At 40.3% G+C, this 14,471-nt stretch overlaps 1 protein-coding gene across 2 annotated transcripts; it reads left to right on the top strand.

Annotated features, from left to right (window-relative positions):
* The first annotated feature begins 7,971 nt into the window (after window positions 1–7,971).
* On the top strand, window positions 7,972–11,293 carry LOC115103540 (CD83 antigen-like). 2 transcript variants are annotated; one of them, XM_029624385.2, is made up of 5 exons: window positions 7,972–8,072; window positions 8,164–8,300; window positions 9,097–9,331; window positions 9,483–9,583; window positions 9,722–11,293. In XM_029624385.2, exons 1-5 carry the CDS (start codon window positions 8,045–8,047, stop codon window positions 9,770–9,772), a joined length of 552 nt encoding a protein of 183 aa, XP_029480245.2. In that variant the 5' UTR covers window positions 7,972–8,044; the 3' UTR covers window positions 9,773–11,293. The 2 variants fall into 2 exon arrangements, with proteins under 2 accessions (XP_029480245.2, XP_029480236.2); XM_029624376.2 differs by having other exon boundaries at window positions 9,483–11,293.
* Window positions 11,294–14,471: the final 3,178 nt, after the last annotated feature.

Raw genomic sequence — 14,471 nt, 5'->3', positions numbered from 1 at the left:
ACACTAGCCAGGGATGGCCCAAAACAACAGGTGTAAAAGGTGAACGAAAAATCAAAAAAGAAATGGTTTCGCTATGATTACCAGAGACAGTGAGGGTTAAAGGTAGCGTTTCACGCTGAATCCTGGGGAGAGGACTACCATCCAAGGCGAACATGGCCGTGGGCTCCCTAACTGTCTGAGAGGAATGTCATGTTCCCGAGCCCAGGCTTCGTCCATAAAACAACCCTCCGCCCCAGAGTCTATCAAGGCACTGCAGGAAGCTGCCGAACCGGTCCAGCGTAGATGGACCGACAAGGTAGTACAGGATCTTGAAGGAGAGACCTGAGTAGAAGCGCTCACCAGTAGCCCTCCGCTTACTGATGAGCCCTGGCTTTACTGGACATGAAATGACAAAATGACCAGCGGAACCGCAATAGAGACAGAGGCGGTTGGTGATTCTCCGTTCCCTCTCCTTAGTCGAGATGCAAATACCCCCCAGCTGCATGGGCTCAGCACCTGAGCCAGTGGAGGAAGATGGTAGTGATGCGGAGGGGGGGAACGGATAATGCGAACTCTCTTCCACGAGCTCGGTGACGAAGATCTACCCGTCGTTCTATGCGAATAGCGAGTTCAATCAAAGAATCCACGCTGGAAGGAACCTCCCGGGAGAGAATCTCATCCTTTACCTCCGCGTGGAGACCCTCCAGAAAACGAGCGAGCAACGCCGGCTCGTTCCAGTCACTGGAGGCAGCAAGAGTGCGAAACTCTATAGAGTAATCGGTTATGGATCGATTACCTTGACATAGGGAAGACAGGGCCCTGGAAGCTTCTTTCCCAAAAACTGAACGATCAAAAACCCGTATCATCTCCTCCTTAAAGTTCTGATACTGGTTAGTACACTCAGCCCTTGCCTCCCAGATTGCCGTGCCCCACTCACGAGCCCGTCCAGTAAGGAGAGATATGACGTAGGCGATACGAGCTGTACCCCTGGAGTATGTGTTGGGCTGGAGAGAGAACACAATATCACACTGGGTGAGGAACGAGCGGCATTCAGTGGGCTCCCCAGAGTAACACGGTGGATTATTAATTCTGGGCTCCGGAGACTCGGAAGCCCTGGAAGTAGCCGGTGGATCGAGGCGGAGATTGTGAATATGTTTCGAGAGGGCGGAGACTTGGGCGGCCAGGGTCTCAACGGCCTGTCGAGCAGCAGACAATTCCTGCTCGTGTCTGCCTAGCATCGCTCCCTGGATCTCGACGGCTGAGTAGAGAGGATCCGAAGTCGCTGGGTCCATTCTTGGTCGGATTCTTCTGTTATGCAGGTGAGTGAGGACCCAACAGCGATTCAACAGAAACAGAGTCTTTTAATGTCCAAACAGGGAAAACATAAATCCTCAATCTTTACAGGAGATGTCCAAACAGGGAAAACATAAATCCTCTATCTTTGCAGGAGAGTCCTCCTTCTAGTAGTAGAGGAGAATTGCAGGGCTAGCGGCAACAGACTGCAGGTCCCTCTGGGTAGGCGCGGGCCGTAGAAGACAGAGACACCTGCTCACACGCAGCATCTGATGAAGAGGCAGATTACGACAGGACGGGACAAGGGCAAAGCAAACAAGAATCCGACAAGGACAGAAGCAGAAACAGAGAGAGAAATAGAGACTTAATCAGAGGGCAAAAGAGGAGACAGGTGTGAGAGAGTAAACGAGGTCGTTAGGAGAATGGGGAACAGCTGGGAGCAGGAACGGAACGATAGAGAGAGAGAGAGATAGTAACCTAATACGACCAGCAGGGGGAAACGAAGAGAAGAGAAAGCACAGGGACAAGACATAACATGACACATTACCTGTACCCGTGATGCACTCGTAATTGCCCCCATATGCCTCAACACCCCAAGAGGCCCGATGAGGAGGTACTGCAGGAAACACAAGGCTCAAAGAGGAACAGAGGGTTGAATTGGGCTTAACCTGGTAAAAACTTCTCAGAATACACAACCACCCCTCTCCTTCTCCTACAGCAAATGGGTGTGTAGCCAGAACAGGTCTAGCATGACTACAAATAATGCAGTCCTTTCCTCTCAGGGTTTTAGCTGTGTACCTCATATAAGACAGCCACAAATTGTCCCTACTATCAAAACCAGTCTCAGTTCCTAATTGATCAATAGCCGAATAGTCTCTAACATTAATTACCTGAATGGTATTTTTAACACAGTGGTGGTAGAGGAGTGTGTCCGGTTACCTCTGGTCTTGGCAGTACCTTAATAGAAAACACACCCATCATGTCTGTCCTCGTCCTTTGTAGTCCGAGGGTGTGAGTTCCTGCATCAGAGAGCTTAATAGTTTTGATGGTTAGTAGGATTTCATCACCTTCATCACCTTTACAAAGTTCAACATTGCTCCCAGGTTTCCCCATATCATGGAAAACCTATCCACCCTTGTGGGATCCCCCATGCTATAAGGATACCCTCTTCTCCAATCCTAGAACTGTCCGAAGTCGGTTATCATGTAATCTCTACTCTAACTTCTTGTCTACCCAGATCTAGGGATCTCTTATGCTTATTTTGGAACAAAATACACATCACTTAGCCAGAGCCAGACACATCTTCACTTCTATGAACAAAAACAGGGGTGATAGGACAGGTAGGGTTACTTCATTCGAGAGTTGGCCCCCGGAATTCTGTTAATTCCAGTTCTTCTCCCGAACTCTGTTTACTGTCCGACAGTGAAAAAATGTCTTACCCTTCCGCCGTGCGATATGAATCTGGGTAGCTCTTTCAGCTAGCTGTCACCAGGGGTCTTCTATGGTCCCCAAGCCTCTGGGACTGGATTGAGTGACTTCACCTGTAGTTCACCTGTAATGCATAAAATCCTGGACATACAGGCTTGGTTAACAAACAATTTCTCATATGTTTTATCTGATTATATCTTTAACTTCTATTCCCAATTGTTTGTTTACATTTTTTTATTTTATTAGTTTCTTATCCAATAAGCCCCATCCTATCCTAGACCACAATTTACCCATCCCCCTTTTGATACCTGACTCTGCCCAGGTATCAACCTTACCTACTCTAAATAATGACTTAGGTAAGATTAGTATATTATCCTTATGTCTGACATCATCATGAAGGAGCCCCTTTTAGTTTTCCACATGTCCAATTCTCCCTTGGGCGTCAATCCAGTACCAATTCCCTGTCAAGTTTCTTATCAACTTAAGAACTATCTGCGCTACTTATATATTTTCTTAAATATATATTTACCAATTTAAACCTTTTCTCTCATATTTCTCAAATACCACTAAGCTTCTAACTGTTTGACTTTATCTAAAATCATGTCTATGAGTGTCAATCTCTAAAGTCCTTACATTTCCTTAATCAACCTAACAATAATCCTAAATCATCACAGATGTCCTATATACCTGTTAAATTTAATACTATTTCTTTTTTTTTTTTTTTTTAACTCCTAATGGTCAAAAAATTCAAAACAAATGCTTATCATATCAAAATCCTTCCTTCAAGGACCCTCAGTATTCTATCCGACAATAACATGAATTTAATATATGTTGCAGAGTGCAGAATTCCTTATCTACAGTAATTTATCACCCCTAAGAACTGAAACTTATTTTTCTATGTAATTCCCTGCCCTATTGGCTTAATATATCTCCTATCCTAACCTCCTAACCTAAACTCCTTTATAATGAATTTACCTTAAAACTAGTAACTCAATATGACCACATTCATTATACCAATGACTCTCCCCTAAGGCTGATCAGACCATAGAAGACAGTCATGATAAGGTCCATGAGTCAACCCACCCTTTTACAGTCAAGTTCTACACCACATTAGACATATTAAAGAACCCTTTATCCTTAAAATCCAAATTCACTTGTGTAATTTAAAACTCATAAAATAAAAACTCATAAAGTTCCATATTTGAGCGTGTCTCTTTAAAATACCTTTGCACCAAAACAAATAGTCCTATCAAATGTTTTATGTGTATATATTTGCAAACCTTAATGATTAATCAAAACTTCCAGGCCTTTCCAATTTGGTCGTCTATGGCCTCATTCTCCCCAAGATTATAATCCCAGATATTTAATAAAAATAACCTATTTTCCCTTGGCTCCTTCAACTCACATTTACATCTCAATAAAACAAAACACCATCTGCGTGTTCCTCAAGAAAAAACAACTTGCCCCTGTTACGTATGTCTACGTATCAAGGGAAATGTTCAAATAACCAAATTCAACCTCGCTAGTTTACCGAAACATGTACAATTATGTTTTTTTTACCATATTTTACCGTTGCTTTTCACCATTAATACCCTGACACCGTTCCACATAATGGAAACAGTGCTCAAATTCACTGGTGCTATTCAAACGATCAAACCAAGAATCAACAACCATCAGAATCCACCATCACGATGTTTTATGACTCAGACATCCAATCCCTCTCTCTCACGGCCCAATTACAGTCCAAATAAACGCCACAAATCAATGATACCCACCCAGCGAATCAGCTGCTAGTTTTTAGCATCTTTCCTGACGATTTACATACTCCTTTTTAAAAATGTATTTTGAAATGTTTATCAACTTCTGAAAAGTGACTCAACATTAATGCCCGCACCTCCTTCTAAAGGACACTAACCATTTTCTTTGTCACCCCCAGTCAAGACATCATTTCCGTGGCGACGGAAACCTCGCCAGTGATGTCATCAACAAGCGCTCAATCTTGACTCATTTCGCAACGATTTTCAACTCATTGTAAATAATGGTTGGCTGTCTGCAACAACAGTATTTCGGGTTCGATAAACCAAACCTAATTTATCACATCTGTTGAATCCTGAATTAGAGTTTACAACATCAATCAACATCTCTCAATTCGCTAATCTTATAAAAACATTTCGATGGACACAAATCTATCGTAATTGTTCCCCCGTTATTATTCAGAATTAATTTGATTTAAGTTACTGTCTCGTCTTTGAATTAGCATTTTAATTACGACTCTTTTCCCAATGTATTATTCCCAACAAATCATTTAGTGAACAGACATCGCCTTGCATCAAAATCTCTGTTCTTATATTAAGTTGAATGAATTAGTCTTTCAATTTGAACCAAACAAACTATTTAAAACGTTCAGTTTATATCTTATACCAATACTAGTGACTATAACTTTCTCTGCAAAACAACCAGTTCAATTACAACCAAAAACTCAGACATATATAACTATTCTTTACACCTCAGCTGGGAACCGAACCCCGGCCTCCCACGTGGCAGGCGAGAACTCCACCACTGAACCACCAATGCTTATGGAACTGAGAATCTCGCAAATAGACCTAATTTTCAGTTATCTGCATTTGTTACTCCGGCATCTGAACAACAGAAAACAGCACCAACCTAAACGCCCAAAGTTTTCCCTCAATCAGGATTCTCATCACATTTTACATTTACATTTAAGTCATTTAGCAGACGCTCTTATCCAGAGCGACTTACAATCTCGCTCCCTTCGTATCTGACCCCTCCCTCCTAAATACGTGATTTTTGTTCTTTTCTGCCTCTTTCTCTCTATGTAACCACCAACAATCTTAATGGAAACAATTACAACCACCTTGCATTTTAATATAAACAGTTACAAATAGACAAAACAAGACAAAACATACAAATACAGGTTATATCTCTGACCTCTATTAATCGACCCCTATCAGACCGGACTAAGCGGATTTACTGGATAGAATTCAACTCTAGAATCCAATTCTATCCCCTACTGACCCCTATCGAGTTAACCCCTATCAGAATTAATACACGTTATCTCTCTGACCTCTGAAAGCCGATCCTTATCAGTGAATTTCTATCGGACTGAGCCGTGCCGGGTCGCGGGACAAAATTACAATTTCCCCCCTCGGTGCCAGATTTAATAAATAGTAATTAACTATCCCCTTACCGATCTCTATTCCTGATCCCTATCGAACTAACCCCTATCAGAATTAATACACATGTCCGACCCCTATCGAAACTGAATTTATATATGTTCGACCCCTATCGGAACTATCTAGGCCTTTAAGTGATCTCTCATCATTGAAAGCTATCAGACTGTGCTGACCGGGTCGCGGGACAAAATTACCATTTACCCCCTCGGTGCCAGGTTTAATGAATAGTAATTAACTATCCCCTACTGATATCTCATCAATGATTTATATCACACCAGCCGTCGCTGGCTTGTTTCTACATATCTTCACTACACTGTTCTTTTCGACTTGTCAGCAAATTATAAATTTACACAAGAATTCATACTTACTCGGAAATACTGATCAAAATTTAGGCAGACTATACGACAATATGCAAAGTTTGATTTAACAGGTTTTGCTTACCTTATTTATGGTGCACCTTTAGATCAGTTTCCCGAGTTGAGCAGAATTGTTGTCCACCCAGCGAAAATCATCACTCGTCCTCCTTGAATCGTCCTTTCCACGAGCTCACCCCCTCTCTCACACCCAATCTGCTCGCTTCGACTGGACCGTTAGTTAACAATCCTCTGCGTACCAAGTTCTGTTAGTAATTAAATGTGTAGATGGGTGAGCCGGTCAAGGATCGATTCAGACTAAGTGGTAAATTTTATGACAAGTAACAGTTTATTCAGAGTGAAAATATCTAGTACAGCGTAATTACGGCTCTTCCGTTAGTTCGTGTGGAACAGCAGGCAGAGAGAGCGTAAACAGTCAGCACAGCCCTTATATACGTCACAGAAAGTAGGTTGACTCTAGGAAGATCGGATCTCCGGATTGGTTCAGCTGGTTGTAGTCTGTAGTCTTCCGCCATTGGCTCAGTTGTCTGTCCGTCATCGTAGAATATTTTTCGGGCACAGTGTTCGGTTAAAAGGGAGATTATGTGTGTAATGTGGGAGCTATCCTGTAGGGGACCTCACAGGCTTTACTGTGAAAATACGTTGCTATGTGTTGTCTCAGTTATAACAATGCAATAGCCATGTATTTAGCAGTAGGTTGGTCTCCTGCATAATAGCAATTCTTTACAGGACCTTCCAAAAAATAGTTTTATATGTAACAGCATAGCTTTCGTTCATCTCCTCGCCCTACCTGGGCTAGAACCAGGGACCCTCTACACACATAAACTACAGACACCCTCGAAGCATCGTTACCCATCGCGCCACAAGGGCTCAGAGCAAGTAACTATCTCATGGTTAGGGGATTCCCTAATTTTGCTTTAACAGACATGTGTGCGATTGCGCAGCCAGTGTGGTTATTCACAGGCGATGGAAAATGAATGTAAACTTTCAGTAAGCAAAACGCCTATATATATTTAGGCTTATATATATATATATATATATATATATATATATATTTTCGAATTAACGCCTTCTCATCTACCGAAATAAATCTAAGTAATGCCAAGCAGACAGACACATCGCATGTGTGAGCGTGCGTAAAATGCATCTGATGCCTAGCCAGAGACGGATGAGAAACGAGACGCCCCACTCCCTGTTTTTTCTGGTTCAATTGAAGTCAATGAACTAAGTCGACGAGGCCGAGCTGCTATCGCCTATGGGATAGCCACCCCGTTAAGCAAACAGGAACGGACCTTTAATTTTTCAATTGTAAATGACCTGAATTAAATATCTTCATTTATCCACCATATTTGGCCCATCTACTAATAAACTGCTAAATAAAGTATTGAGTTAACATTCAGAAATAACATCCAGTGACAACGGTGCTTAATTTTAAGGTTGTGTATGGAAACATATGTATGAAAAACAGCCTACCGAAACACACCAGGATAATGCCTCGTATCGCCATGATATGCTTAAGAAATACAATTCCAGTGGAGAGTGCACGCGCACCTGAGACATCACACCCAGAATATGTCATTCAATGACACCTCACACTTGACCCTGGCTGTCCCGTCTTAATTTCTTACTGAAGTGGATAGTTTCTCATCCATCTACACCCACTGTCACGAAGCACTCTACGGGAATCCCCTTAGTTTCACTTCCATTTTAGCTTACTATATAAAATGATTCACTTCTTTTCTGGATCATCATCTTCATTGCTGTAGTTCTACAAATATGTTTTTTCAACTCGTCTGCATTCTAGGTATGTTGTCATTTCTATTAAACAATGACTTTGATATCAGTCTAACTGCAGACTCACCTGAAATGATGATTTACCTTGTGTTTGTCTATAGCTGCCTACTTGCAAGGTGGGCTTACACAGGATAAGCCTACACAAGAGGTGAAGTCAGTTTGTGGAGAGGACTCAATTCTGAAATGTAAAGCAATACGTAAGCCTGGGGTCCAGTACCGGGCGGTGAGGTGGTACAAGGTAAGCTTTCTATTATTATAATAGCACAAATGTTGTGTTTTGAACCATGCAATATATGTTAAAAAAATATACAGCACTGGTCCTAGACCAGCAACTTGTCTCAGAGCATTTTGTATTATTCTGTACGTAAATCCATGAAACTCCATTTAGTGTGATATATTACGTTTGTTATGGTTACATAAGACAGATGGTTACTAAAGGCAAAAACTAAAGGAAGGGGATTGGTCAGAGTGGATAGGTGGGCATGCAATGTAAATATTTAGCAAATCAAAGGTTGCGAGTTTGAATCTCATCAGGGACAACTTCAGCATTTTAGCAACTTTTTAACTACTTATCATGTTAGCTAACCCTTCCTCTAACCTTAACCATTTTAGCTAACCCTTCACCTAACCTTAATATTTGTAGCTAACCTTTCCCCTAACCCTAACCCTAACTCCTAAACTTTAACCCTAACCTTAACCCCTGAGCCCTAGCCTAGTTAACATTAGCTAGAGTAGCTAGAATTCGTAACATATCATAAGTTTTGCAAATTCATAATATATTTTAAGTCTAGCAAATTCGTAACATATTATAGGAATTGTAGGAATTGTATAGGAATTGTATAGGAATTGTAATTTGTAACATATCATACAAAATGGGTAATGGACATCCACAAATTATTACATACCATACTAAATGTAACATATGATACATATCATACAGATTTACGTAAAGAATAATATGACATTCTCTAAGGTTAAGCAGGTTAAGACCAGCTGTTAGGGGCATAAAGTAACCTCACACCCTCTTCTTGCAGCTGGGTGAGAAGCCCTATAATAAGGAGGCTGGTCTATTGATGAAGAGGCTATCACCTAACAGCACCACCCTACTGTTCACAGGTTTGGAGCGTGAAATGGAACTTTTGGCTGACGATTCTTTCGATATCTTCCTGCCCAATGTAACGGCTGTTGATAGTGGGAGGTACAAGTGTCTCCTGGCAGCACCTGTAGGAGAGCAGAACCAGGAGGGGCAGGTTCACCTCAGAGTGACAGGTGAGTGGGTTCTACTCTCAATGTGTGCTTGTTTTGGTATGTAAGCAAACTGTATACTGCATGTGAGTGTTTCTAAATTGGAGCCAGAGAAAGTTAATCTTTTAAAACATTTCCAGTGAGGCTCAAGGATTTGTGGACACTTGTTTTGCAGGTTGCCTTGAGTCCACAGACCAATCAGAAGAAATGGATACCATTCTAGTTCTTTCCATTGTGGGGATTGTTGCAGCATTGCTGATATTCACCATCAGCTATGTGAGTTACTACACTGTCAGCTGTTCCTCTGAGTTATTTGTTTTTTTTAAACAGATGAAAGAAACAAACATTTTATGGTGATGGTTTCCATCTATTTCATTTTCCTTATTTACTTCATAATGCTAATCTTTACCATAGGTCATCCTAAGGAATATGTTATTGCAAAGGAGTAAGAAGTATCCACAATAACCACTTCTAGATGCACCCCTTGAGAAGAAGGATTTAATGTTGATCTACACTCTGGGGCCAAACTGGTCGAGACAGGGTTCCATAAAGCATGTCTGTGTGTGAGATCCTGTTCTGCTAGTTTGGGCTCATTGTATACTTGAATGTGAAGAGGAAGCACAGAGAAAGACTAGAGCCCATTTGAAGCTGAGCAAGGAGCCTAAGAGTCATGTCTACTTTCCAGAGAGTTCATGTCTAGAGCAGAGGGAGGCAGACAAACCTCTGGACGATCCTGTAGAACTAATTGTGTAGGCATGACTGCAGCATTCAAGAGCCTGTGATGCGCAAGGAGCAGGGCCTGGTGAAAGGACCCCACGATCTAAGCCCCAAGATCAAACCCCAACAAGGAGCTTCAGGAAAGGGAGAATAAATCATTAATGATAAGGCGTGTGGGGTTCTGAGAATATTAAATATACTTATTCATGTCACTGAGGGAGAGAGGGTAATGTATAATGTTTACATTATATCAGGGATCCTATGGTTATCTGTAGGAGGAAGGTATATAGTGTGTTCAATTAAGCTTGGAATGTGCTGAGTGCAGGGAAGCGATCACATGTGCCAGGCATTGATAAGGGGAGAGAGCCATGGATTAGATGAAGGGGGTCGAGGTCAGGTCAGGTCACGTTAAGGGACAAAGAAAAGTTTATGGCCATATTACTTAGTTTCCTGCCTAGCAGTAAAGATACAATCAGATGAGTAGGAGGAGACTCAGCCTAAGAGAAAGGGTTAAATATCAGTGCTTGTGTGAAAATCCTTTTGTCTAATGCAGCTGTATTGATTCTCTGGGAAGAATAAACTTGGTAAAGCTTTCATAGTGCCATTGAGTTTTTACTCTGAAAATTAGAACCTAATAGGGGTCATTCTGCAGGGTCTTTCCATGGCAATGTTGGGGTTTAAATCCATTTACATTTCAGTCAACCCAGTCAATTGAAGTTTCAGTAATTGGAAGTTGAAATGGATTTTGAACTGGAAAATTATCAATGTGTACTGCATTGAATTTCATGCCTAATTAAAATCCTTTATTGACAAGTATTGAAATGGAATTGATCTGAGCACTGTTCAATGGGACTCACCCGTGTTGGGAGGATTTGGTGGGACATGCTGGACTCTGCACAGAGAGATGAAATCAACCAAGACTGCATTCCATCTGAGGCAAGCAAAGCTCTCAATTAACTCTAATTCTCAGGAATGATCGATAACTTTTAGTTCTTTTGTGAGGTCAAAACAGTATATACTTTTTTATGCAGAACCAAAAAATAAAAATGTCATCCAAGCAATAGAAAAGTGGTCTTTGGTGAATAGTGAATATTGGCAAAAAGTAACTGACAGAAAATAAACTTTGAAAAATCTTTATCCGGTTTTTGAATATGATCAGCAATTCTGTGTATACGTTGAAAATAAAGACATGTAAATAATTGTAATGTACTGTATCTGACGTACATGTGCTATGTGTTCTTAGATAAATGTTATTTAACTTTTTCTTAAGACGAGTCTTCACTTTTTTAGTCACCACAGTAGTGATGTTTCTCTTAGAAAAGTTGATTGTTACTCAGAATATTTCATGTTATTAAGATAAATGATTTACCTTACCATTTTACAGAGGCTTGCAAACTAGATACATAACTATGTTTCTGCATAGTATACTGTTTGAGGTGCTAAATGGCTGGCAACAAATCTATACCTATTTCATACGACACATTCTGTCATATTTTATACTAGTTATATACTGGTTCTTGACACGAGTCATTTCCATCACTTGTAATGTGCACATTTTAAAAGGGATGATCCCAATTATCCTCAAGGGCTGACACAGTGATAGCTGAAATATGATATTTTTGGATAGCTGTTTTAATTGTTAAATCCATAAATACCTCTTCACTAATCTCTTGAGTGACAACCGTTCTGTGAAGTCTCTGTCACTGTCATCGACAATCACATTACCCCAAATACATTATAAGGTAACAACATCACACAGCATAAAATGGAAGCTAGGTTACATGTGATCTAAACCACATTGAAAATTAAAATCCTTTAGAAAAATTAAATTTCATGTAGCTTAAAAAAATGTAACTATACAATAAATCTATATTTGTTTTTTATTGCATCACCATATCACAGGACAGATTTGATATAAGGAGTGCATGGATTCGGGTCATATACAATAACAGTGACCTTTTTTCACGTCAACTGTGTGATCATAGCACTCAACACATTATTGCACAATAATAATAAGTGTAACAGAATTAAAGAGTGCAAATGCAAAGCATCTGACCTAAAAAACATTTGCTTATTTGCGGCTCATGTAATACTAGTGTGTATCAAATGACATCTGTCAGTTAATTTTAAAAACTTTTAAAAAACTGATATTTGGTAAGTCTCCATGAAATGTACAAAGTGATACAGTGAGGGAAATTAAAATGCATATAAATGTATAACATTTTTGACAGGTGTTTTTCTCTCACTGTTCAAATAAACCTACCATTAAAATTATAGACTGATAATTTCTTTGTCAGTGGGCAAACGTACAAAATCAGCAGGGGATCAAAAACTTTTTTCCCTCACTGTATCAACCTATTCAGTCAGTCACTTGTCTCTGAGCTTATTGTCTGATAGGGATAAGTGTAGCTTGTAACTTCAAAAAGAAATGTATTTCTGTACCAATAATAAATTGCAGAGTAGATAGTGGACAGTATAAAAATATGTTAAATGTTTTTTTAATCCTTACTAATTTTGACACAGGTTAAGTGAGTATCTTCCTTATAACACAACAGCATTAGGATTTCAGACCAGTAAATCTCCAATTGCCAGTTAATTTAATCACTTCCAAGTCCAAGATGAACCGATTAATCTTGAGAGCTTTCTGTTACTGCTCGGCATCTCTAACATCTATAGTGCCTTCTGAAAGTATTCATACCCCTTCATTTATTCCAAATGTTGTTGTGTTACAGCCTGAATTCAGAATGGATTAAATAAAAACTTTTATCTCACCCATTTACACACAATACCCCACAATGACAAAATGAAAACATGTTTTTAGTATAAATAAAAAATTATAATACAGAAATCTCAAATTTACATAAGTATTCACACCCCTGAGTCAATAGATGTTAGAATCACCTTTGGCAGTGGTGAGTCTGTCTGGGTAAGTCTCTTAAGAGCTGTGCACACCTGGATTGTACAATATTTGCACATTATTATTTTTTAATTCTTCAAGCTCTGTCAAATTGGTTGTTGATCATTGCTAGACAGCCATTTTCAAGTCTTGCCATAGATTTTCAAGTCGATTTAAGTCACAAATGTAACTAGGCCACTCAGGAACATTCAATGTCGTCTTGGTAAGCAACTCCAGTGTATATTTGGCCTTGGGTTTTAGGTTATTGTTCTGCTGAAAGGTGAATTTGTCTTCCAGTATCTGTTGGAAAGCAGACTGAGCCAGGTTTTCCTCTAGGATATTGCCTGTGCTTACCTCTATTCCGTTTATTTTTATCCTAAAAAACTCCTTAGCCCTTGCTGATGACAATCATACCCAAAACATGATGCAGCCACCACCATGCTTAAAAATATGAAGAGTGGTAATCAATGATGTGTTGTGTTGGATTTGCGGCTAACATAATGCTTTGTATTCAGGACATCTAATGCTTTCACATTAGACAATCTGAGATTAGATCTATTATGGAACATTGTTGTAGAATTCAGACTGCTGTCACATAGGCCACATTTAGCCAGAAGCATACCACCCTGCATACCACTGCTAAATTACCTCTGAAGATAAGCAGAGTTGGTCCCTGGATGCTGCTGAACAGGTTTTGGAAGGTCAATGCCCCAGGGCAGTGATTGGGGACATTGCCATGTGTAGGGTGCAGTCTTTGGGATAGTTAAATGGGTGTCCAGACTCTCTGTGGTCACTAAAGATCCCATGGTACTTATCGTGTCCTGGCTAAATTCCCAATCTGCCCCCCCCCCACACACACACACAAATGTAAATATTCCCAGGTTGTTACTGTAAATGAGAATGTATCCTCAGTCAATTTACCCTGTAAAAAAAGAGGGATAAGTGGTTTTCAACCAGGGGACGTAGGAACCCCAGGGGAGAGGGACCCAGAGCTTTTAGGAGCCCTTGAAAATATAAGGAGAAAACTAAGAAATAGAAAATCACAAACTAAAGTTTGACATGCATTAAAATATGAAAAACAATGTTCAATTTTATATAGTGAGTGTCAACAATTAATATCAATCAGACAGTTTACTCTGTGGTATCTCTAATGTAGGTGGACCCCAGATTTGTTATTTTTATTTTTAGTAAGTAAGCCGTGGCCAACTAAGCAGAGCCCTAATGCCCATGGGGGACCCCAGATTTTCTTTCTGTTTTAAGGGGCCTCGGAAAAGAAAAGATTGCGATGCCCTGGCCCTTTGGGAAAAGATCAGGCAATGATTTGACTTTTTATTCAAATACCTGTGCTGTGAGGGAGAACTGACTATACCGAGATAAAATGTAAATGAACATTTTGGTGGACCTTTAAAAGAATACCAGTGACTCGACTCCTGCCAGGGGCAGACCCTGCTAGGGGAATTCTAGATCTTGGTCCAGTGCGTGGAGAGCACAGCCGACCCTGGTCCAGAGCAAGGGGAATTCCTCGGCTGACACCTTTTAAATATGGTTAAG

The sequence above is a fragment of the Oncorhynchus nerka genome, linkage group LG3 (genome assembly GCF_034236695.1).
Source record: "Oncorhynchus nerka isolate Pitt River linkage group LG3, Oner_Uvic_2.0, whole genome shotgun sequence".
Classification (NCBI taxonomy): domain Eukaryota; kingdom Metazoa; phylum Chordata; class Actinopteri; order Salmoniformes; family Salmonidae; genus Oncorhynchus; species Oncorhynchus nerka.
Note: the sequence above shows the minus strand (reverse complement) of the source record. Positions and strands in the feature narration are given on the sequence as shown.